The following is a 24,465-nucleotide window of genomic DNA, read 5'->3' as shown; positions in this document are numbered from 1 at the left end:
TCTCTCATATTCAATAAGTTATTGCTATACTTAGCAAACAGCCAATGCGTTCTTGTGCAGTTGTGCTTGCTTATGACTTACGAGAAAGAGAGATGCTTTTACTATTTTTAATTAAGTGCACTTGTTAAGTTTTGCACATAAAATAGTGCAATCCCTATAGCATCTAGCCAGTGCATTACCCAAAAAGTAGTAGAGAGCTTTCTAATCTTCTCTTTAAACAAGACTAAAGCAAGCCCAACATGTTGGACACTCCTTTGCCTAGGAATGATTTAAATTTTCATCAAAATTGGGCTTTACCAAATTGTCAAAATACTAGTCTAGTGGCTGATTATAGTTTTGCTTACCATATTAACGGTCACTTTTGTTGGCACACTTTCTGTTTCCAAAGCATTTAATTTCTTAGAAATATTGAGTCAAATTGTTCATAAATCAACCACCAAAGGTCATTGATAATGGTGGAAGCTACATGGAAGGAAGGAAATCTCAAATTGACTTTAAAAAAGATTTTTAATAGTCTCATTCTCAAAAGGAGTGGCGGCTGACTAACTGGCTCCTTTATGCTAATGCAAGGTATTGTGTGTTACATATTCTTAATAGCATCTCATTTTGCTTGCAAGAATCTTCTTCAAGGAGGACAAATAAAAAAATTAAAATTTCATAGCTTAAAGTAGCTCACAATATTGATTATATATTTATAAACCCACTAGTACTTCTCTCCAAATATATATATATATATATATATATATATAAAGAAAAGAGTTAATTCATGAAATTCTCTTTTTCTTCTTTTTGAAAATTCAAAAGAAACGTTTATTATTTTATTTTTACACACCTAAATTTTAGCAACCCTACTCAAAGGTAGGTAAACAAGATATTTTTTTTTCCAATCTTGGAAGTCAATTTCAATTATGAGGGGTTTTCTATGAGCCCAAAGTTCACTGTTGCATTTAGCAAAAAAAAAAAAAAATCATGCTTTTATGGGGTTTCAACAGAAAATGGGCTTGAAATGCACTGACTTGACAGAATAGTGATTTTTGTTAGAAAATTAGGTTAGTGGGCAAAGACTTAATGTCAATTAACAAATCAACTTGACTGAGCTTCTACCAGTTTTGGGATGTATTTAGAAGGATAATGGAGTTTATAATTCGGGTTAAGAAAAATATATATGGGTTTAGTAGAAAATTGGCCTCTCCATTAATTGACATAGAAATTCATTATTATGAGGGATCAACGTGGGGTGGAAAGCAACCATACATGTCTTGCATGTACCAATCTTTGATTCTAACACCCACTTGACTTTAGATAAGGAATGTGCAACTCATGGCTAGCTATCCTAGCTAAAAGCAACAAATAAACAAAGTTAAAGAGTGATAATGCTGGTGTGCTAACTCCAAACTACTTCTACCATCCAAGAAAATTAAAAAAAAAAAAAAAGGTAAGAAATGGGTTCCATAGTAATTAGCATTTTAATTTCTCAAAAATATATATAATTATAATTTTTTTCTTTTTATTTTTTTTTATTTGCATATCACCCATTTTAAGTATTCCCTAAGCATTGCTGGTGCAACTTGCTCATCAACACATGCAACATTATTACTTGAATGAAGGAACACATGCACCTTTATAATTAGAGCATATATATATATAAAACAAAGTGTTGGATATGTGGATGCTTCACGAATAAATAAATAATTATTTATATAAAAAAATTCCATGCATTAAAATCAAGAATTCAAGATATCTCATGCCTAATCTGCACAAATTTTATTCACTTTTTATTGTTTGTTATTTATATTTACTTTTCTACTTTTTAGAAATGATGAAGGATATAATACTACTTTTTGCCTTTTTGATTTTTATGCAGGTAAAAATAAAAAATTTATTATAAAAATTATTATAAAAAATTTATCCTCACCTAAAACCTATCAAATAATAAAATTTATTGTGAAGGTAAAAAATTATGCAAAACTAAAAATATGGTAATTAATTATGCAACTGCTAATGAATGATCTTCATCAAATTTCATTATTTTCATTTCATTATTGTGAGGCTACAAAAAGCTGCTGAATAAGAATGCCCCAACTGCCAAGACTGCTATATAAGCAAGATGTGATTAAAGCCAAATATGCTAGCTTACAACTGATGCAACTCTTTAATCATTTTATATCACTTGTGTACATGTTGGTGAAACCCCAGCTACATCAATTGATCCATCAAGCAAAATAAGGCAGCTTATACAATTAGCAAGATTTTTTTTTTTTTTAATTTTAACGAAGGAATTAATTCACTCAATTGGTTGATAAACATTTTTCACATCTTCAGCCAACATAAATATTTTATTTATTTATCTATTTATTTTAATTAATCTTTTTACTCCCTCTCCCTAGTTGTTCAACCAAGCTGATGGGCGCATTACATGCTCTAAAAGGGCACAATCTTTTTTAACTTTGGCTTTGATTAATTTATACGATTAGTTTATATATATATATATATATATAATACTGTAGAGAGAGAGAGAGAGAGAGACAACATAATAAACTAGCAAGTATACTTAAATTATATATCTTGGAGGAGATGAATAAACTTGTATAAAAATGACCATATATCAGGCAACTGGTAAAAAGTCATTCTAGTGCTTCATAAAATATGCAACACACCTTCATATTTTACTGAACTGTTATCATATGTTGTTCAAGAATTTCAATTGTAACATCTCCATTTTCATTTTTAACTAAAAGCATGAAATTCATGTCCACTTTTAATGGATATATATTTGAATTAATTTTTCACCTCAAGGGGCATAGCATCATGTACCTAATTAAGCTACTTTTGAAGATTTTTCAATTTGTTGTCTGTGGAATGATGCGAAAGAAATTCTCAAAGCTTTACACTTGTAAAGGTAGCTTGGAACTGGAAGTCGATATAAACATCCCAAGGTTGGGTGGTGACATGAAGATTGGAGCAAATAAGCAGTGGTGAATCAGTGGTCATATCAATGTCTAGAAAAACCAACTAATTGTCCAACCCAGGGTGGTTCCAATTCAGGAGAAGAGCTTGACCAAGCATAAAGCCATTGCATATATACAAGGCATCTTATCCAAGTGTGTTGATATAAATGTTACAGGGCATGGCAGGCTAGGATTAGTGGCCTAATCATCCTCGTAAGGTGTCTAGTTGTCCATTGGAACATCACTTTTGGAGGGACAGCACTCTTCACTCTCAAGTGAAGTTTCTCTGGACAATTAAGCATTACCAGTAGTAATATATAATATGCCAAAAAAGAAGCTAGCTAAGCTTACACTACTACTACCTCTCTCTCTTTTATATGAATACATAAATATAACAATATATATGTATATATGGATGCTTGTCTGTGTGTAACTTTAAGGTACAACATATCACACTCTAGTTGTTGGACATCTCTTCTCAACCCAACCTTTTCCCTCTAGGGGTTTTCAGGGCCAATGTTGCCAAGCTGCCAAAAATATTAATTGCTAGCCCTAATATACACAAATCTATTCAACAAAAAAACAATTCAGGCTGGCATGTCTTAAGTCAACAATTAGAGGAGTGCCTAATTTAATTAATTAGTAGCACAAATGCTGTTTTCATTTAGCTTTTGGATATTAATTGCAATTAATAATATATGTAATATTTAATTTCTTTCTAGAGTACTTATTGGGTTTTGTTCAACTGGTACCTATAAGTTTGTAATTAACTTTAAATTATTATTTTCAATTTCTTTTATTATTATTGAAATTAACTTTAAAATACCTAATATTTTATTATTTTATGATCCTCATATACAAGCATAATAAACTACATTGTTCAGTGACCTGCCTTCAGTGATCTTTCAAGCCTCAGACACTAGAATCTTAATTTATTACTTTATAATATATATACTTGAAGTTGTTAATCAATAATTGGGTTGGCTCTCACATAATGCTACTCACACTACATATAATAATGAATGTGCATGAGCATGTTGGTTACAAATATTTAATCCACAAATTAAAAGCAGCAGATAATATGCTTTAATTTTATTTATAATGATAACTTTTGTGGAAAAGAACTTCTCACTGGTGCATAAAATAAAAACTTACAGCTAGAAAATGAAGGAGAGTGCCGGCAAGAAGGCCACAAAGCAAGGGATTTCTTGCAAAGAAGATATGATTAATTAATGGCTGCCCTAATAAGACATTCACTCTACGGTTAGTGCTAGGAAAGCTAGCAGCCGGCTAATTGCTTTGCTTTCTTTCTCTCTCTCCCTCTTTCATGCTCATCTCTTCACACAAAGGCCGGCATTCTCACTCTCTACAGTTTGGCAATGCTGACTTTGTTGCTCAACTCTCAACATTAGGTTGCCGCTCCTTTTGGTTAGTGCTTTTTGGCTTGGTTTTCAGTTGAAGCCTCCTCTGCCTTTGTTTCTTCTAATAATAAAATTACTCATATTAGCTGGCTAATCTCTTCATTTTCTTTAATTTCTGTTTTATATTTCAGTGTGGGTTATATAATTTTTTAATATACCGAAAATTTAAATTCAAAACCTTATAATCTAAAAAGTGACTCAAAACCTAATAAGACATTCGCTCGAATTAAAACTCTAAATATAAATATTTATGTCTTAGATCTATAATAGACCAAATTTAAGTAAGTTATTTTTCTCAAAATAATATATTTCTTTATATTGATCATGAATAACAAAAAAAAAAAATACTTATCTATTACTAGTTTAGTCTGCCTCCGTCCAAATCTATAATTTTTCCTTCTTACAAAAAGTTAAAATTTCAACATCCAAGCCTAACATTTTCACCATGGGTGGTGGAAAGGTACGGAAAATTCATATCTAAGAATAGGGGATAATTAATTAGTTAATTAATCTTAATCTTCCTTGCATTTTACAAGCTCTAGGAAGATGTGTGTAACTTGGTTCTTAATTCTTCCTCTTGTTTCTTTAAATTTTTTCCTTTTTTTTTCTTTTAAATAAAAAGAAATGAAAATACAAGAAACATTTCTGATCTCTCTGAACTATAATCTCTTATATGGTGGCATAGAAATTGCCTATATTGCAGTAAAAGGAAGTGGCCACTCAATTAATGGCCTTATATTTTTCAAACAAAGGTATATCCAAGAGTGTATGTTATAATAATTATTGAATCAATATAAAAATTTTAAATGCTAGTCTGATTTGATTCAGTGATTAAAAACATATTGATAGAGTCAAGTTTGAATATCCACCCTTTAATCCCTTATTGAAAAAAAAAAGATTTAGTAGGACCAATTTGGCTTAGAGGCAAAGAAGTTGATTAATTATAGTGATTTCTTTATCTAAAGATGCTATTTGATATATTAAGCAGCATAAATTAAACAAATGGCTTAGAATGGAGAGCCTTTAATGAAACAACAAGATGGAAACAAATATGCCAGATAAAGTTGCACTTGCATCAGCACAAAGCTTGAATTATAAAGCTTGTAAGTTGTAAGATCCTATGCATTATGCATCAGCAAAGAGAAGTACTCACTCAAGCATACCCTGTCAAAGTACTCTCCACCAATTTATCACATACCATCATGATATGTAACACAACTAAATTCATCCAAAAATTATATAGGAATCTAAAATTTTAACCCCTAAACTATTGCATTTACAAGACAAACATCCGACTAAATATCTTCAAATTATTAATATTAATGGCCTATCTTTCTCTTTGAAAAAATTTCATATATACATTATAACTTAGAGAATTAATGTCATAGAAATTAAGTCATTCCAAATAGTAATTAGATTTATTTCATGAAAATATAATATATAATATTTAATTATTATGGCTTGCATTTAAGATGTAAATACACAAATTAAGTATGAAAAGTATATTTTAAAACTCATTAATTAATTGAAAAAAGAATGATATATGGAAATTTACTTGTATTTTTTTATTAGATAAATTAAAGAAGTGAAAACTTGAATATAAATCTTTTAAATGAATAATATGTTTTCGACTACAGTATCAAATCAGATAAATATTAGCTCTTGGATTGAGGATGGCGTAGGATTCTTGAATTGAGTACACGTGCTGCTCTCACTTCTCTCTCTCTCTCTCTTTCTTTCTTTTACCTCTTGTTATCTTTGCTTCCATGCATGGATTTCTCCTCCTAAATATCATAGTGAACTTTGTGTGAAGAGAAAAAAGAGTCTCTCTCTCTCAGTCTTTCTTCTTTGACTTTGTTCATTGCCATTATTAACAAAGAAGGCAATAGACCCACAAGCACTTCCTATTTTATCTTTTTTTTTTCTCTGCAAAATTTATGTTTTATCTGCCCTCTTTTTCTACATCTAGATCTTTTTCTTGCTGCAGAATTCTGTGAAATCTGAGATGGCCGGGTTCTTGTCCAATATTGTCTTTTTCACTGGGGTCCTTTGTTTCACTACCATTTTGGCCTGCAGTTTGAGTGTATTTCAAGCATTGTTTCGAGTTCTTTGATCAGATTTGAAGTTTTCATTTACTTGCCCGATCATGTTTTCTTCTTTCTTCAATTTTTGTGATTCAAATCCATGCAAGAAGACCAAGAACTGAGACACGTGTGCAAGTTCTGCAACAAGAGCATGATTAATGACTTTTCAGCTCAAGCTGAGGATACTAAGCTCACCAAGAAAAAGCTGGGCTTTCTTCCAAGAGGGTGCATCATTTAAAAAAAAAAAAATCACTATAGAATGACTTTGCTTATTTATTAAAGAGGGGCAATGTGCTGAATTAGAAAAGAGAGAAAGAAAAAGTTAGTATGATTAGCGTCCAACTATTAAAAAGTAATAAAAATTATTAAAAATTTAAAAATAAAAAAGTAATTACATGCTACTTAAAACAGTATTCAACTACTTTAATATTTTTTTTACTCTCTTATCTGCGCTTACACTGATACAGTATAATTATTAACTAAATAGTAATGTGATATAAAAAAATATTAATAATTATATAATATAAAAAATTTTAAAAAACAAATATTATTTATAAATAAAAGTTTATTAATATTATCATACTAAATTAATAAAATTATTATAGTAAATGAATAATATTAAATATTTTGCAACACTACCTCAGTGTGTTAAATATATTAAATAATTATTTATAAAAATATTTAAAAAAGCCTTTAATTTTTATTTAAAAAGTTTTTTTTTTAAATCTTTAATTGAGGTTGGTCAAAAAAAGGTGAGCACATCTTAAGTATAATTCTCATGGGCGGCTTGCCTTTACGTGCAAAATTTGGCCAAAAAACTCAAAATCTATGGCATAATTAGTTTTGTTAGAGCATAGAATATTGGTGAACTTACTGTTTAACTTCACCTACTGTGCTCTAGAAGCTGGCAGTTGGTACTTCGTTGTCTAAACTAGTACAAATAACTGCCTGCTGTCGGCAGCCTTTATGGATTCACATGCTTAAGCAAGCTTGGGATTTGATCAAGAACATGGATGCTTTCTTTTTTTTATTCTCGTGAAAGAATTTCAATAAGGAATTGGGACTGGACACTTGTACATGCTAACCCTAATTCATCAAATTTTGGGTTTATTTTATTTTATTTTTTTAATTTTTTATTTTTGAGATTTTTAGATGTAAGCAAAGGCCTTGGCCACCTCATTTGAGTCAACTTTAATATAAAGTCAACTAGGTCATTGAATAAGTGGGTTCAATTTCTTTAAAGCTCAATGGGCTGATTTAATACTGGAATTAGATTCATGCCCCCCTTATTGCACTCACCGTCCATTGGTTTTTTTTTTTCTTAACAATAATATAATGATGAAGGTTTGATTTGTTTTAAAAAAATAATTTTTATATGAAAAAATATTTTTTATTATTTAATTATAATATTAAATTAATAATATATATTTATTATATATATATATAAGCATTTAAAATAAGGTTATCAAAATTAATAAAATTAAAAATAACTTCCTTTAAAAAAAATTATTTTTTAAAATGACTTAATTTTTCATTAATTATTAAAATTTTTTTTATTAACTAATTATTTTAAATACTTCAAATGCTAGAAAATGTAAAAAATATTTCTGTAAAATAAATGAGCAAAAATCTATTTTTTTTCATAGCCTAAGTCTGGAATTTTTTTTTTTTAAATTTTCCAGAAAAATGCCTACCCCAATTAAGGTTGAGGAAGTGATGTAAATGTATAATTAAGAATTGACATAACTGAACATTAAGAGTTTGACTTTCTCATACACAAGACCACACCCCAACAAACCCTAAAGATAACTTAATTTGGTGGACCAAAGGGAAAGCTAATTCCCCTTCAAGCATTTTATTATACTCTTTTTTTAGGTATTACTTTTAATTCACAACTGACAGATAACAATTAAGTAGGTGTATTAAAGTTGATTGCAAACCACCCAGCATTGACCTAATTATCTAATCCACTTGAGTGGTTTAGTTTACTTAGGGTTTCAGTTGAATGAGAGGGCGACAGCCAAATATTTTGGATAATTAATTACTTTATTCTTGGTTGCTGTACTATAATTTTCAGAGTTAATAGTGCTTTAACTTCTAATTTATTGGATTGGTTGTTTTAGCCCTAAGCCACATGATGGGCTTGAGGAGATAAAATGGCAAGTGGTGTACAACACCATACCAATCCTATCCTTGATGTTTAGCGTAGTTTAGTGTAGTGATTAAAACTATATCACTCATCTAACATAGTCAAGTTCGAATTTTCACTCTCCCAATTTAAAAAAATCTTACAAGCTAGGATGAAGAACGCATGCCACAAGCACATTTACATGTTGCCGAGGGAAACAACTCCAACACTCGCCTCCAGAAATAGAGATAGGAAGTAATACGTTGCTTCATTCTATGGTAGAGTAATTCTTGTAATACAAATATCCTTTTTATTAGTCCAAAGTCCAAATGATATAATATAAGAGTACAGGTCCAGGTTATGTTTGAGCTGGGCCAAGATTAGATTAGTCTAAGAAAGCCCATTACACTTTGGGCCATGTCCGAATCCGTTGCCAGCTAACATCTCTCTTGCGTTCAAATTGCAGAACAGAGGTGGCCTCGAAATGGACATAAAGAAACGTTGGATTAATCTCTTCAGCTTGACTACTCCAATGCTTCAATGAACTAGCCACTGCGGCACAGCCTACCTAACTCACAGCTCGCATATCTTATTCTCCAGTTCCCAAATCTCTCGACTTAAACCTTTCAGATTCTGTTACTTCGTTTTCCGGTAATAAATCTCTTTACTTTTGTATAGAAGCTTATGGTTACGTGGGTATCTTTTTGCTTGGGTTATTGGACAGTATGCTCGAATAAAATTAACTGATTTTCCTGTGGAAATAGAAGATCCTTAGCTTGAATTGTTTTAAATGTAGAATCGTTTTGATACAGTTGTACTGTTTCATAAAGTTGCCTATTTGCCTTCCCCCCTCCCCTTCTTTTTTCTCCCTCCAATTTCATTGCTTTTTGCTCCATATCCTATCAAATTTGTCTTTTTTGTTAATTTGGGAAATTTGGGTCTTGTCCAATTATTTACACCTGTTCAGTTACCGGTTCTCTCTGTTTGATGTAATGAATAAAATCTTCCCTTTCTTTTTTTGTTTATTGTTTCTAATTCAATAGTTCTACTGAGACTGATGAGGTTATTTGAGTTGTATGTTTGATAATTTTTCACATATTAGAACCAACTGAGCAAGAGGAATAGTCATATTATATGCATTACCTTTTCTTTAATGGATATTTGTGTTGGAGAACATTGCCCATATTAGCCTTTAATGCAGTCAAATCATAGTCATAATTTGTGCTACTTTCCAATGTTATGTAGAAAGAGAAATGGAAAGGGGTTATTTCAATTCTTGAGGAAATGATAGATATGAACAATTTCATCTTCTTTTCAATTTTTATTTTTTCTGGTTTTGTGTCCAGCCTTCCAATATTGTAATAATTGTTTGTCACTTTGGTACCGCATTTTACATTCTAAACTTCCTTCATTTTCTTTGATAGGTCCATATCCTTTACTTAGCAATATAGACATCTTTTTAGTTTCTGTTGTGAGGCTTTCTCTCTTAATGTCAAGTAGCTCCAGTGACAGCACTTTTGACGTAGAGGAACTTTTGCAGATTGGGACAAGATGCAGAGAGGTATGTTTTATGTCCTTTTACTTTCTGCTAGAAAATAAAGGCATCATTCTGTATTTGATTAAAAATGTCCAGCTCAGTGTCATGAGTCCTCTACAGTCTTATATACCAAACTTTTGATTGAAAATTAATTTCAGCATGCATTTTGAGTACCTGGCAGTTGTTGTATTTATTAACTTAGATGTGAACAACCTTACATAATTACTAGTACAGCCTGAGCAACATATTGTTTTCTAATAAAGAAGCCTGGTTTAGAGTTACTGGTCAAATCTTGTTAATGAGTTTATCAGTAATTAGATTTTATTTTTTCAAAAATGCTTAAATGAACAATTTGTTATTAAGTGATTATTATATTTTCATGGATCAAAGGGTCTCTTTGGTTCTTTCTAAAGTTTCATTTCAGTTAACTATTTGATCATTTATTTATTTTCTGTCTGCAGCTACAGAAAGAAAAATACTTGTTGAGTAAATCTCAATCACATAGCTTTGAACTAATCCAGGTAATATTTTCATTTGAGATTGGTATTCCTTTCAACTAAACAATTTGAGATGTAAGAAATTAGTTGCCATTCACATGGATTCCTAAAGGCTAAACCATAATTCAGATGAATTGAGCAAGGGTAGAACATTACTTTTTCTTTTCTCTTATGCTATTGCAGTTTCCTGTTTTCCTCTCAATTTAATCTTTTGTTAATTCTTAGTGAATTATTTATTATTTTCCTTTGAGAAAAAGGCTGCTCAATAAATTTCTTTCTTCTTGATAGGAGAAGTTAATACTACACTGCTTCCTTAATGGAAATGTTCTTTTAGAATCACATAGCTTATGAGCCCTCTGGCCCAAATCTTTTGTCTATCTTTGGGAACTCCACTTTTCTTTTAAGAAGACATCATTTAATGCATTCAGACAACAATAATAACAACAACAACTAGGCTCGCCTTAATCCCAAACTAGTTAGGGTCGACTACATGGATTCTTTTTTGCCTTTCACCTCTGTTAGACACCAAATCCACATCAATATCCAAAACATTTAATGTATTCACAATTAATTTAAAATGTCTTAGTTTACTAACATCATCCATGACCCATCCTTCGACACTAGATTGTGATATTTGTGTACTGTGGCAACTCTATATATAAAGGATAGTTTAGGAACTCGTGAAATAATCATATATGGGCCTCTCAAATTGTAGAAATATTTTATATAACTTAAGAAATCGCTAAAATTTAACTGTTGGTCTTTCCAGTTGGATAAAGATTTTAGACTAGTTTAGAAGTTCTAAATGACCATAACATGAAAAGCTGGTGTTGTCATGATCCAGATTGTGGATCACTGGCTTGATTGGGAACCACAGCAAGATTGGTGGTTCAGTTTGCAATTAGTCAGTGATTGCCTTTTCAATGCCGGTTGTTAATATGTAGTAATTGGTAGATCATGTCCAACACCAAAGATAGCTGAGTTGCTAGTAGAACAATGCTGAGTTCTAAGTTATCATTTTTTTTATAGTAAAAGGTAGGTCTCGTATTTAATTTTTTTTTACAATCTTTAATAAAAAAATTCATTTTCGCCTTAAAGAAGAAAAAAGGAAGACGAAAACTTTCTGGTTTCCACATATTTACATTGAGGTGTTTTTATAGAAGTCTGTGTTCATTTCTAGTTGGTTGAAGGTCAAAATAATTAAATATAAAAGAAAAAAAAAAGGAAGTTGCAGCTTGATCCTCCCGCTACTTTCCTTTATATGAAGATATTGTAGTTATTTTATGAGAGAGAAAAAAGAATTGGCATTACAAAAAGAATGAAATATTAATAGAATCATCTAATTGTGAGACTTTTTTTGATGCAGATGTTGGAACTACATGTGAAATCATTATCAAAAGCTCGTGCTGAAGACAGAAAGCACATTCAGAAATTGGAAAAAGAGTTATTGAACTGCACTCAAGAGATAGGTACTGTTCTTGCTTTTGTTCTAACACAGTAGTTACATAGCTTCTAATTCATTTTATTTTTATCAGCAAGATGTCAAAATTGATGCACTAATTTTGCTTATTAGGAATTCCCTACGAATTACTTTTTTAATCTTAGAGGTCATTTGTATAGAATATTATGACAAAGTTCACAGTTGAAGCTACCTAGTATTTGATTCATTAATGGGATAGATGTGTTTTCACCATTGAGATCATTTTGTCTGAAGTCATTCATATGACATTCATTACTATGGAAATATAGTTTTATAGCAGGCTATCCTAAAATTTGTTGTCCATCTTCTTTATATCCTGTAATAGGCAAATAGGGATGTTGAACAGATTGAATCAGAATTTTTACTCAATAATTTATGCATATTAACTTGATCATCACATGTTTCACAGATTACCTGCAGGATCAACTAAATGCAAGGAATGCAGAAGTTTACAGCTTGGGGGAGCATGTACATGACCTTGAGTTGAAATTAGCAGACATGGATAATTTACAGGTGAAGGTTGGTCAGTTACAGGGGGAAATGAAGAGGTCTGACACAGAGTGCTTCTTATTGATACAGGATTTGAAGAGCAAAGAATTAGAGCTGCAAAAATCAGTTTTATGCATAGAGAAATTGGAGGAATCTATTTCTTCTTTAACCCTAGATTCCCAATGTGAAATAGAGAGTATGAAGCTTGATGTAATGGCTTTGGAGCAAGCATGCTGTGAAGCTAAAAGGGACCAGAAGGAAACCACTCTAGAAAAGGCAGCAATGGATGAGTTAATAGAAGAACTGGAGATTCGAGTTCATGATGCAGAGGAAATTATAGAATGCCTAGAAAAGGAGAATAAAGAACTGAGAGACAAATTTTTTACATCTGAAATGCATGCGGGACAATTTCTTCAAAAGATAGAGGAGTGGCAAGAAAACAAGGACAAGTCACAACTTAATATTCAGCAAAAATTAAGTGAATCGGAGAGCAAAAATATGTCAAGAGAAAAGAGGTAAATTGCATCCTATTATTCCATCAAATTCAATTATAAGCTTATAATGATTAGCCAATCTGATCTCCCCCACAAAATCACCCCCCCAACCATGACATCCACAATGTGTTTGCTTGTGCTCAGTGTCATTATCCATATATGTTGCACTTGTTATTCTAAGGGCCAATTTAGCTTTGTTATTTGAGCTGCTGTTTAGAGAAGAAACACCTTAAATATGTTAATTACATGTAGAGGTGGCAATTCGGGTTGACGGGTCGTGTTCGTATCGTGTCAACACGTGACACGAACACGACACAATTAATAAATGGTGTCAAAAATTTAAACACGAACATGACCCTTCTATTATATGGTTTACACGATACGACACGATTAATATTTAATTGTATTAGATGTATTTAACACGACACAATCCATTTAACACGAAATGACCCATTTAACATAGTTTGACACGACTTAACCCATTTAACATGCTATATAAGTGGATTCATGAGTAATAGTGGATCAAATGGATTCGTGAGTCATGAGTCAACACGTGACACGAATATTAAACCGTGTTATAAATGTATCAATTCGGGTAAGCGAGTTAACCTGTGACACGACTCGATTATACTCGTGTCATAAATGGAGCGACATGAATTCGACACAAGTACGAATAAGCTTAACCAAAACCCTATATTTTTGTATCGCATTCTCGTCGTGTTCGTGGGTCGTGTCTAAAATTGCCACCCCTAATTACATGCCATGAAAATTTATTTTTAAGTGAAATTTGACATCATTAATTTATTTTTAAGTGAAATTTGACATCATTTACTTGTAAAAATTTTAAAACAACTAAAAAACACTTTCTAACCACTTTTTCCCGCCACATCTAAAAGTTTTTTCTTTTCTTTTTTTTTTTTTTCCAAAAAGGAGCTTCTTTTGTTGCAAAACTCAATGCCAAACTGACCCTAAGTGTTCTTGCTCCAAAAAATTTGTTTGGCAAACCCTTAAGGATTTAATCTTGTTAATGGTTGAGAAGATTCTATTGTGTAGATAGTCAACTAAGCCTTTAATAACAAGCTAGTGTATTCTGTAGATGGCTGGTAATATATGTGAAGTTTGTGAACCAAAATAAATTTTTTTATTATTGTATAAGAAAGTTTGTCACGATTGCTGTTGACTTGATAATAATGTCTCTTTAATGATTGCTTGATAGCAGCACTGGGTTCATGGTCCCTAGGAAGATGTCTTTCCTTCTCAGTGACCATGAAGTGTTGTTAGTAGTACAGTTCTCATCTTAAATGAGGGAAATTTTTGCCTGGAATTGATCTATCATAGACCCAAGATATAAACATGTGGAACCCCATGTATTTAATTGGTGAGTCCCACTATATATCTTATGTCTTAGGTCTATGGTGGACCGGGTCTAGGCAAGAAAATTCCTTTAAATGATTTATTTTTTTTGTAATTTATTTATATGTGTATCTTTTTTATGGAAAATGAATCAGGTTATCTTTTTGACGTTGTGCATGTAAATTAATACAATTTAGAGGGTAAGAGATTGAAAAGAGAAAATGAAAAAGGCAAAAAGATAAGGCTGCATGTCTGAAATTTCGTAAATGCTGAGTTAGAAGGTGATGCTAATTACCTAAAAAACATGCCAATTGCAAAGATGAAAAATGTTCCCTGCTAAAGATATTTTCATGCTACTTAACTGAGTTGAGTTGTATGCTATCCAATCTCTTGGCTACTCCTGATCAATTCAAAAGCGCTCGGCTGTTCATCTCTGCACTCGAGAATTCTGGGCTTAGTATTCATGCAAAGGCACATCGAACACTTTAAAAGGATAAATGTGCCCCTTTAATTTGTATTAATTTCCTTAATTTCATAACTTTGTTTTTAAGTTTCTACAGTTGATATTATTTTCAGAATTGCATCCTTTAATTGCTTGTAATATTTTAATAATATTTTTGTAGTGCTTGCGGAGAGGTACTTGGTCTACTTTTTTCAAAATTAGCTATTGTATTGGTACCAGAATCAAATTTGAAAAACCAGATGGAAAGAATGTCTCACCAGATAAGCGAATATGAAGTTCTTTTGAAACAGCTTAAGGTATGGGTTATGACCTATGAGGATGCATAATTACCTTGGAGTGGGACAATGTTAATGAGGTTGATTAACTGAATTTTATGTTTAATTTTGGCATAATGAATTGTGGTCCTTGTATATTTTTGAGCTTTCATGGCTGTAACATAAGTCAATGTTAACTTGTGAATTTACTAGGAAGCTTTGAGAGAGGAAAAATTGAAGGCAAAGGAAGAAGCTGATGACCTAGCACAAGAAATGGCTGAGCTGAGGTATCAAATGACAACTTTACTTGAAGAAGAGTGCAAGCGCCGTGCTTGCATTGAAAACGCATCATTACAGAGAATAGCTGAATTAGAGGCACAGGTAATATAATGTTTTTGATTTGCAATCCTCTTGATGCTTCAGGAGGATCAATTAAATTCTGAGAATGGTTTTCTTGTTTCTGTCTTGAAGATTCAAAAAGAACAGAGGAAGCCTTTGTTCAGGCAATTCCATGAAGCATAGGAATTGGCTGCATCTAGAACCATGGGGATCCATTAATTAGAATGTGTTTTGAGGTTTGTATCTTTCATATTTCTTCTTCTTCTTCTTCTCTTTTACTGCTGCATAGAATTTCCTACTCCTGAGGTGCTACTGTACATACTCTTTATTTTTCCTTCCTTCAGATGCTGTTGGATATAATATTTATTTTATATGGTTTTGCATTCGGCTTTCTTAGGTAACTGCCTAAGAAATTAAAGTGCCAGGTTTGGATCATATTTGCAATCAAAATCTATTTGCTATATGTGTATCACACATCAACAGCACATATAAATATATTTTTATTTAGGTGCCAGCTGTTATTCATCTAATTAGCATGAAAGCAAATTTTGGTTTTGTTTTTCAATACATGCCTGTACTGACAATGCTGTCTGAGAAATCAAAATGACAAGCTGGCTAAGATTGTAGATGTTGTTTCATATAGGAGCATGGAACTATAACTTTTTGCACCAAGTCTCTTAGTGCGAATTTTTCAACAGCATGACAGACTGTCAACTATGGTACCAATACTTTTATGCAGGAGAGTTGTGATGTTCCATCGGATAGCAACATGTCTGGATTTGCTGGGCATTAATGTCAGCATATGGGTTTTAAATGTGCGTTCACTGCTTACTTCTATCTGATAGATGATGCAGCACCCTAGGCTCAAGGTGCATCCAAATAAGCTGACATAATATTTTTTTTAGTTTTTTACTCATCGGCTTGGAGTGGGATGCCTTTTTTTTCTTAATTTATGTCAATTAGGAAAAGCATGAGAGTCAAAGCTTTCACAAATATGGACAGTCCCCAGTGCATCTTCTCTTTGGGTGAGGCTGATGGGTTATCATGTTTCGGGTATAAAGCATTCTGAGCAGAAATTGTACCTAAGCTCCACATTTGAATGAAGCATATTATTGCAGATATATATATATGGGTGAGCGTTTGATGTAGAAGAAATCTAAATGTACAAGTATAGCGCAGTCAGTTTTGTATTTTTACATTTGTTTTATTGATCTAATTGTCTATCATTTGGTGATTTATTTGTTTGTGATGAATTTGATTACTTAAAAGGTAGCAGGGAATATTTTCAAAACTCTCACTTTCCAACTCAATAAATTAATGAATTGAAATTTTTTTGAAAACCTTCAAATTTTTCATTGCCCATATTTTCATCAATACATTTTTAAAAATTTCAAATTTGTTCTTATTTAAATATAAAATATATAAATTTATACAATAAAAATATTTAAATAATTTTTATATTTTATCTTATATTTCTATAGCTTCCACCCAAGTAATATGAAATTACTAAAGCACATTTGAGTAAATATTTTACCTCACTTTTCATTAACCTACCTTTAAACATCTTTCTTCTCCCAAATATATTGTAAATCACTAAAATAGCTTTAATGTTTCTTTCACCCAATCCTTCTCATATCTATTAGGGGTGAGCTGTGATGCGCGAAAACGGCATGGGGTGGCGTTTTCAGTGTTAAAAACATTTCCAACAAGACACGGCTGAAAAACTTTTCGGGATCGTTTTCGCAATTTTTTTTTTTTTTTATATTTATCATGACATGTTATTTGATTTTAGTTTATAATAGAATCAAATGACTACAAGAGACAATATGAATTATATTGATATTAAAATAGTGCATTAAATAAGAAAAAAATAATAATGAAGAAATACATGAGATAGTTTTTTTTTTTTTTTTGGGGAAAATGATAATTCATTGTATGAGAGAAAAAAGGCCTGAGGTCCAAGACTCCAAGTCTAACTAAAACAAGGGTAGATCCAAGCTCACCTAATATGCTAGTTCTCTCAAAGCTAGGTAAACTAAGGCTTGATTATAAAGAGATAAAAATATTATAAATGATTAAGTGCAAATGACATAGAATGTCATTTGCAAACTATTTTTTAGACTAATTTTATTATTTTTATTATATAAATATACTTTTCCTAAGTGAAAAATATGAAGTTGGAAAAAAAAAAAAATTCTTTTATTAGAAACCTGTTTGAAAAGATGAGAGCTTCTATCGACCTTCAGGGAAGCTGATAGTCATTTCATTGTTGGAACATGCGTTTGGCCCTGGAGAAGAACCTTCTAAAGTTCTGCGAGTGTGAAATGCTGGTTCTTTGGGTGGTGGAAGCGTCTGAGTATCACTGCCCAACATGAGAACCACCGAAGACATTGTTGGCCGATCAATCGGATCCTCCTGAACACACAACAGCCCCACTTGTATGCGCTTCACAGCTTCTTCAGGGCCGCATGTATCCTTCATTGATGGATCTATTAGCTCTGCTTCTTTTCCTTCTTTCCATAGTTCCCATGCCTTGACATTGCATGCCCATAAATTTAAATAATCTGTTACCTACTCAGAAGGATATGGTTTGGTTTAGAGTTTAGACTTACCCAGCTAAGAAGGGTGAAAGAAAGTCCACTGCGATGGAAGCTTGTGTTCCTCCTTCCACTCACCATCTCCAGCAGGAACACACCATAACTAAATACATCTGATTTCTCCGAAAATTTCCCAGAATTAGCATATTCCGGTGACATGTAACCACTGCAATAATAGCAAGCTCAATCATCAAAGCTGTGAAGGGAAAGAGTTAGACATGAAGAGAAAGAGTTAGACATACTAAGTGCCCATCACACGGTTGGTATTTGCTTCTGTTTGATTTATGCCAAAAATCCTAGCCATTCCAAAGTCTGAAATTTTGGCATTCATTGCTCCATCCAACAAAATATTGCTTGCCTTCAGGTCCCTGTGAATGACTTTCAATCTAGAGAACTTGTGGATGTAGAGGAGTCCTTGAGCTACGCCTTCTGTAATATTAAGGCGTTTATCCCAAGCCAGTTTTGCTTTTTCAGATGGATCTAGTCAGTAATGCCATTGGTAAGGATTAGTGATACAGAGGATCTTTAGACCCAAAAATGTCTTGAAAGAGAAAGAAATAGAAATCTACCAAAAAGAAATTTGTCCAAACTTCGATTGGGCATGTACTCGTATATCAGCATCTTCTCTTCCCTTTCAACACAGCAACCCAACAGCCTAACAAGATTCTTATGTTGGAGATTGGCAATAAGTTTCAACTCATTCATGAATTCCTCGGGTCCTTGTCCTGATTTTCTTGAAAGCCTTTTTATAGCTATTTCTTGATCACCAGGCAGATTTCCCTATAAATTCAATGTGATTAAATGCCCAAATCAATCACTTGAACAAAAGCAGAATAAGGTAAAAATGCAACGTATACAAGCACAATCTATTTTCGTCTGGAGCAGATACCTTATAAACAGGGCCAAACCCGCCCTCTCCTAGTTTCTTGGCTTCGGAAAAGTTGCTTGTCGCGGCTAATATAGTTTTAAAGCTGAATAAAACCAGCTGTGTATTGTCTTGTCCTCCTCCAGCTGCAATAGTGTTTTTGATCTCAGACGCACTTCCTGATACCTTCTCTGTTTAGGACAACTATCATATCAAACCTGAAGGTGAAACAGAGAAACATGGAAATGAGCTATGCTTACACCGAGTATAAAGAGAGTACCTGTTTTTCTCATTCTTGTCCTTCTCAGGATTATTGATAGAACCAGGCCAAGGAGAATTAAAGTAATCACTGAACTCACAACCACCGCAATAACTCTCTCTTTATTTTTAGAACTTGAGAACTCAGAAGCTGCAAGCCTGACGTAAAGAGTTTCTCCATAAGGGTCAACATCTGCAAGCTGTCGAAGATTCAAGAGATCTCCATACCAAAATGAACAGTGACTGGCATTATAAGCATAAGCAGTGCAAGAACAGTTATTCAAGCAAGTGGATTCGCATTCCTGTGCATTCTTCATTGCCAGTGCCCATAGCTGTGAATTTGCTGGCAATACCATGCTGGGACTTGCCAAAAATTGGTCACTCTTCCCATTAACAAGACTAGAATTCCCGCACTGCAAAATGGTTTTCCTCGCGCACCCATCATTGTAAACCTCCGAACTCCACTCTTGTTCTGACTTTGGATGAAACCCTGACAAACAATGACAAAGATGCTGGGATTTCATATTGCAAGTCCCGAATGCCCCGCAATAGGCGTAAGAGTCACATGGATCCCTTGGCTGCTCCCAAGACAAATTCCATTGCTTGGCGGGCTTTGACCATGAAGTAAATTGAATACGCCCTCCAAAATCCATGACGATTCGAGATATAATAGAACTATTGTACAGAGAATAGACGAAATAGCTTTCATTTTTGTTGTCAACGTAACTAAAGTTAATTACATTATTCAATATCATTTCAGGAATTAAGCTGAAAATTTGTCCGTTCCAAGTACCGCTAGTCCACATAGGTTTTGTATTCCACAAGATAAAAAGTTGTGTGGTTCCATTTGGATCACGCGCAAAAGAGTAGGGTCCTGGTGCAGGATCTTCTTTACTTTTCCATGAAGTAAGACGTGTGCTTTTTCCGGTGATTTTGTTGAGTCCAAGCTTACAACCAGGGAGCCATGTATGAGTTGGATGATCAAAACTCTGCCATAGTGGTGGGTCTGATGAACTAGGCCCATTTCTCAAAACAAGGTTTCCGTCATCCAGAAGTACCGCTTCCAAAAAGCTTGAATTTGTAGGGTTCAAATACGTTGACCATATTAGAATATTTGATTCATTGAAGAGAGCTAAATTACCATCTGATACTCTTAATTGTGAAGAGTATTTATCAGAAACTGGTTTATCTCTATTTGCTACCCAAACAACGCTCGGTTCAGACACTGTATTGTACCAAATGGCTATGTAGGAGCTTGAGGAGTTACCTGGCTCGAAGAAACCCAGTACAAATGCCCCTTTTTCAGAGGAAATGGTTTGGTCACCTGATAGAGACTGGTTTTCAGAGATTTTAGCCGCAGCAAAAGATATCTGGAACTGGAAAGATAAGCATAAAAAGAGAACAAAAACCATGAACACTGGATTTCTGTTAACATCCATGGCTACAGCCTATCAAATAATTTTGAAGGCAATATAGTTTTAATTTTTAACAAGAAATAACCCAAATATAATGGAAAGTCTTGCTGAGTCAACTAAAGAATAAAAAAAATTAATAAAAAAACAGAGAGATGGACGCCATGGACTTTTCAATTCCATGGACTTTTTAATTTTAGCTGTATCTCCCTCTCAACTTCAGCAATTTTTTCTTCTCACTTTTTTTTGACATTTTTCTTTAAATTGGTTTTTAGTATCAAAATTTTTTATAAGCTGGAGTGTTGGACTTTATACTCAATTTTCATTTTTAATTTGATGGGCTTAAATTTAATGGCCTACATCTTTTATATTCGATTTTTTTTTTCTTTGCCCATTGATATGAGACTCCCATTTCCAATAACAACAAATAAAGCTTTAAAAAAACAAAGAAAATCAATTCTTTTAATTTTACTAAATTTATTCTTTATTTTTAGGATTGATTTCATTTTATGGTTCGACCTCTAATTTTAAATTGATAAGCTCAGAGTGTTAGTATGATGATATTTTTACCATGTCTTATTAATGTGTTGTAATGATGTTAGGATTGACGGGAAAAGTTTAAATGCAAATTTACAGATTCTAAGATCTGATTGCAAGATATGTTGTGTAGTAGATGAAATGTAATGAGGCATTAGATTTTCCAGAAAGTTTCACTCTCTTTTATCTCCTGTAAATTCTTCTAAGCTAAGACTTTCAAGATGTTCCTCAAGGATATGGAACACCGTATGGAAAAATAAACTCATCCGCCATGGCTGGCGAGCATCATCAGTACAGAGGCTCTCCATTTATATATAAAAAAAAAAATTAGACCGTTTGAACTATTTTAATCTAATCATTGTTATTAAACTTAAACCTGATATATATATATATATTTAAAATTTGATTTAAAAAAAATGTTCGTTAAATTTATTTATTTATTTATATTAATAAAAGTAACATTTAATTAATGACATACTAGTTGAATTAGTCAGTGAACCCCCAATTAAACTAGCAATCTCTCAACGCGTCAATCTCCAAGCTGGATATGATAACAATGATTTCCATATTATGTTTCTTTTAATTTTATTTAATGACATGATATAGAAAAGAATTAGAAGCTTACTTAAATCTCTTGTCTGAATTTAAAATATTGTTTCACACTTAATTGTTTTTAATGAGAAACAGCAACAAATGCATCAAAATTTTCCTTTTGTGGAGGTTTCTCTCCACAGTGGGTGTTTTTTTTTTTTTTTAAGGAGGTTGATGGGCTGAATATTTATACATTATATTATATAATTAGAGGTAATCATATGCTTAAATAATTATCATCATAAAAGTGATAATTGCTATAAAATAACAACAATAAAAAATAAGAATATATAAAAAAAAAATGAAGAGTATTTCATTATATAGATGGAAAATAAATCTAGAAAAATAATCATTATAGGTTAGGAAAATCTTATTTATAATATACAAATTACATCTCAAGAGATATAATATTAAATAGTCCATTAAATAAATTTACGGAGAATGATAAATGAATTCATCTGAAATACAAATAGACATCTATCATAAATATGACACTCTCTCTTGGATGTCTATTTCACAAAGAGTATGCCTCATTAAAATCTTACTAAGAAAAAATCCTAGTAAAGAAAAAAGAGTATATTATTTTTTTTATAGAATACACAATGAATACTACCTTGTTCAAAACTTTTACCGGGAAAATCCAGTGGGAAAAGAATCACAGTAAATTGAAAAAAAGTATAGTGTGTATTAACTCTCCCTCATGAAGATGTCACTTAAGATCTTTGAGTTTTCGGATTTCAATATTGTCCACAAATTTTTTGAAACTTGTAGTTGGAAGTGTTTTGTTGAGCATATTAGTAAAATTATTGCTTCAGCAAATTTGTTGAATATAAATTTCACCATTCTTCTGAAGATCATGAATGAAAAAGAATTTTCTGAAGATCATGAATGAAAAAGAATTTTAGAGAAATATATTTTGTTCTGTCTCCTTTAATATATTCATCAAAATGGACGTAAAAAATGCTTTTCTCATGGTGATCTCCAAGAGGATATTTACACGGTGTCACGACCCAACCTATGGGCCGGACCGGCACTAGGACCTGAGCCAGCCTAAAGCCCCCGAGGCCCGTAGTAAGCCTAACTATTCACTCAACCCAACTCTAAGGCCCATTTGAGCCCAATTTCAAGAAATCAACCGGACAGAGTCCGGCCATAAAATGGACCTACCAACGGAGAGTTTTTGACTCACCCAACCTGTAAACACAATAAATACTCAATTGGGGAGCTCAGCTCATCCTCCACATACTCATCAGCATAAAAATAAATGGGAGCTCAGCTCCCTCATCCAATCCATCAAACATGCATAGAATATTAAGTTTACAGGTCCAAAATAATAATTTAGTTTACAGACCCATATCAAATAAACATTTCTAACACATGCGGAAATTCTAGAAATTTATAGAATTACACAAGCATGAATAAATAACCTGCGAGGGAGAAAGCAGGTTAACCTCAAAAATATCCTCCTGTGGCCTGGAAAAATATTGAACAGGAGTGAGCGTTCGACTCAGAGAGTAAAATATTAATTTTAACCATAATCTCTATAACTATCTAAAACTAATGCACCCTGTAGAGTGAAATGCAACATCAGCAATAAATTCACATCATAACAGCAAAAAGGTAATTTGGAGCACTCATGCACCCAGCAATATCAATCATATATATATGGGAGCTGATCCCCTATACAGCTCTCTTAATTCCAACTGTGCCAGCGAAGAACTCAGCTCGGACTTCTACTTAATAACCAAATCGGGGTCCCAGCAAAGAACTCAAGCCGTGTCTACCCCGAAGGACCAGGTCCCAGCGAAGATCTCAAGCCGTGTCTACCCGTCCTATCCATAGTCCACACCACATCACACGGACGCCAACTGCTCCAAATTACCACAACAACATACATGGCACTCTCACAGTTATGAATGCAACATAAATCGTGCCTAAGGTTTATCTACATAGATATATGCATATAAGTGATGCATGGGCATGCTTGAACATATAATAATAGTGAAATTACAATTAAAATTAATATTTTACTCACAGACTTGACAATGGTCACTGTGGCGGCTGGGCGGAGGAAGAAGGCTGTCCCGGCTCACCTGACAATTACATTACAATTATTTAATACAAATGACTCAATATAAATCAAGAAAAGACCAAATACGTCCTAAGTCATGCCGAAAATCCGGCAGAGTCTCCCCTATACCTAGGACCTACCCAACCTGCAAAAGGGCTCAAAACACACTTCTATATTCACAACCCATATATCCACAACTCAATCTCATCACACAGCCCCTCCTGGGCCCATCAAATCAATCATCCATCACAATATGTAAAATTTCAATTTAGTCCTTATAATTGATCATTTTTCAAAAACTACCCAAATAAACTCTAAAAATTCTAAAACTTTGCCCTGCGGTCCTTAGCGATATTACTAGGCTATTGCAAAAAGAATCATAATTTTCTGAGCTACCACGAATATTTTATGGATTTTTAATCCTATTTAAGCACTATAAAATTACGAAAAAGCAAGGTTCGGGTTTACCTTTGCTAATTCCGACTTCAGGAATGCGCTCGGGATGTCTGACAATGGGGGGTAGCCAAAACCTCGGTCCAATTCGGAGACTTTTCAGAACGTGCAGTGCATGCCGGAAATTCACAAACCTGGTCAACTGTCGAATTTCCGCGAATTGAGGATACTTACACGAAGCCCACAACACGGGG

The 24,465-nt window shown here is 32.8% G+C and overlaps 2 protein-coding genes across 5 annotated transcripts; one reads left to right on the top strand and one right to left on the bottom strand.

Moving 5' to 3' along the window:
- The first annotated feature begins 9,061 nt into the window (after positions 1-9,061).
- Positions 9,062-16,725, top strand: LOC110656935 (protein NETWORKED 1A). 4 transcript variants are annotated; one of them, XR_009145563.1, is made up of 9 exons: positions 9,063-9,232; positions 10,006-10,142; positions 10,580-10,639; positions 11,982-12,084; positions 12,505-13,099; positions 15,055-15,190; positions 15,362-15,529; positions 15,620-15,723; positions 16,227-16,725. XR_009145563.1 is itself a non-coding variant. In XM_021813937.2 (8 exons), the coding sequence occupies exons 2-8, from the start codon at positions 10,071-10,073 to the stop codon at positions 15,668-15,670; spliced, it is 1,185 nt and encodes a 394-aa protein (XP_021669629.2). In that variant the 5' UTR covers positions 9,063-9,232; positions 10,006-10,070; the 3' UTR covers positions 15,671-16,725. The 4 variants fall into 4 exon arrangements, 2 of the variants coding, with proteins under 2 accessions (XP_057995535.1, XP_021669629.2); XR_009145562.1 differs by having other exon boundaries at positions 16,131-16,725; XM_021813937.2 differs by having other exon boundaries at positions 15,620-16,725.
- Positions 16,726-17,358: 633 nt separating this feature from the next.
- On the bottom strand, positions 17,359-20,661 carry LOC110656934 (G-type lectin S-receptor-like serine/threonine-protein kinase At4g27290). The gene is made up of 6 exons (XM_058139550.1): positions 19,230-20,661; positions 18,974-19,140; positions 18,654-18,864; positions 18,327-18,564; positions 18,100-18,250; positions 17,359-18,019 (listed from the first exon to the last, which is right to left on the bottom strand). The coding sequence occupies exons 1-6, from the start codon at positions 20,644-20,646 to the stop codon at positions 17,720-17,722; spliced, it is 2,484 nt and encodes an 827-aa protein (XP_057995533.1). The 5' UTR covers positions 20,647-20,661; the 3' UTR covers positions 17,359-17,719.
- Positions 20,662-24,465: the final 3,804 nt, after the last annotated feature.

This window comes from Hevea brasiliensis, chromosome 17 (genome assembly GCF_030052815.1).
Source record: "Hevea brasiliensis isolate MT/VB/25A 57/8 chromosome 17, ASM3005281v1, whole genome shotgun sequence".
Classification (NCBI taxonomy): Eukaryota; Viridiplantae; Streptophyta; class Magnoliopsida; order Malpighiales; family Euphorbiaceae; genus Hevea; species Hevea brasiliensis.
This window is presented reverse-complemented; position numbering and strand designations above follow the sequence as displayed.

Coding starts and splice junctions, on each gene's coding strand:
- LOC110656935 (XM_021813937.2), top strand. CDS start 10,071: ATGTCAAGTAGCTCCAGTGACAGCACTTTTGACGTAGAGGAACTTTTG. Junction 10,143..10,579: donor TTGGGACAAGATGCAGAGAG/GTATGTTTTATG, acceptor TTCTGTCTGCAG/CTACAGAAAGAAAAATACTT. Junction 15,530..15,619: donor TAGCTGAATTAGAGGCACAG/GTAATATAATGT, acceptor TCTGTCTTGAAG/ATTCAAAAAGAACAGAGGAA.
- LOC110656934 (XM_058139550.1), bottom strand. CDS start 20,646: ATGGATGTTAACAGAAATCCAGTGTTCATGGTTTTTGTTCTCTTTTTA. Junction 19,141..19,229: donor GACAAGAATGAGAAAAACAG/GTACTCTCTTTA, acceptor TGTCCTAAACAG/AGAAGGTATCAGGAAGTGCG. Junction 18,565..18,653: donor TTTGGACAAATTTCTTTTTG/GTAGATTTCTAT, acceptor ATTACTGACTAG/ATCCATCTGAAAAAGCAAAA.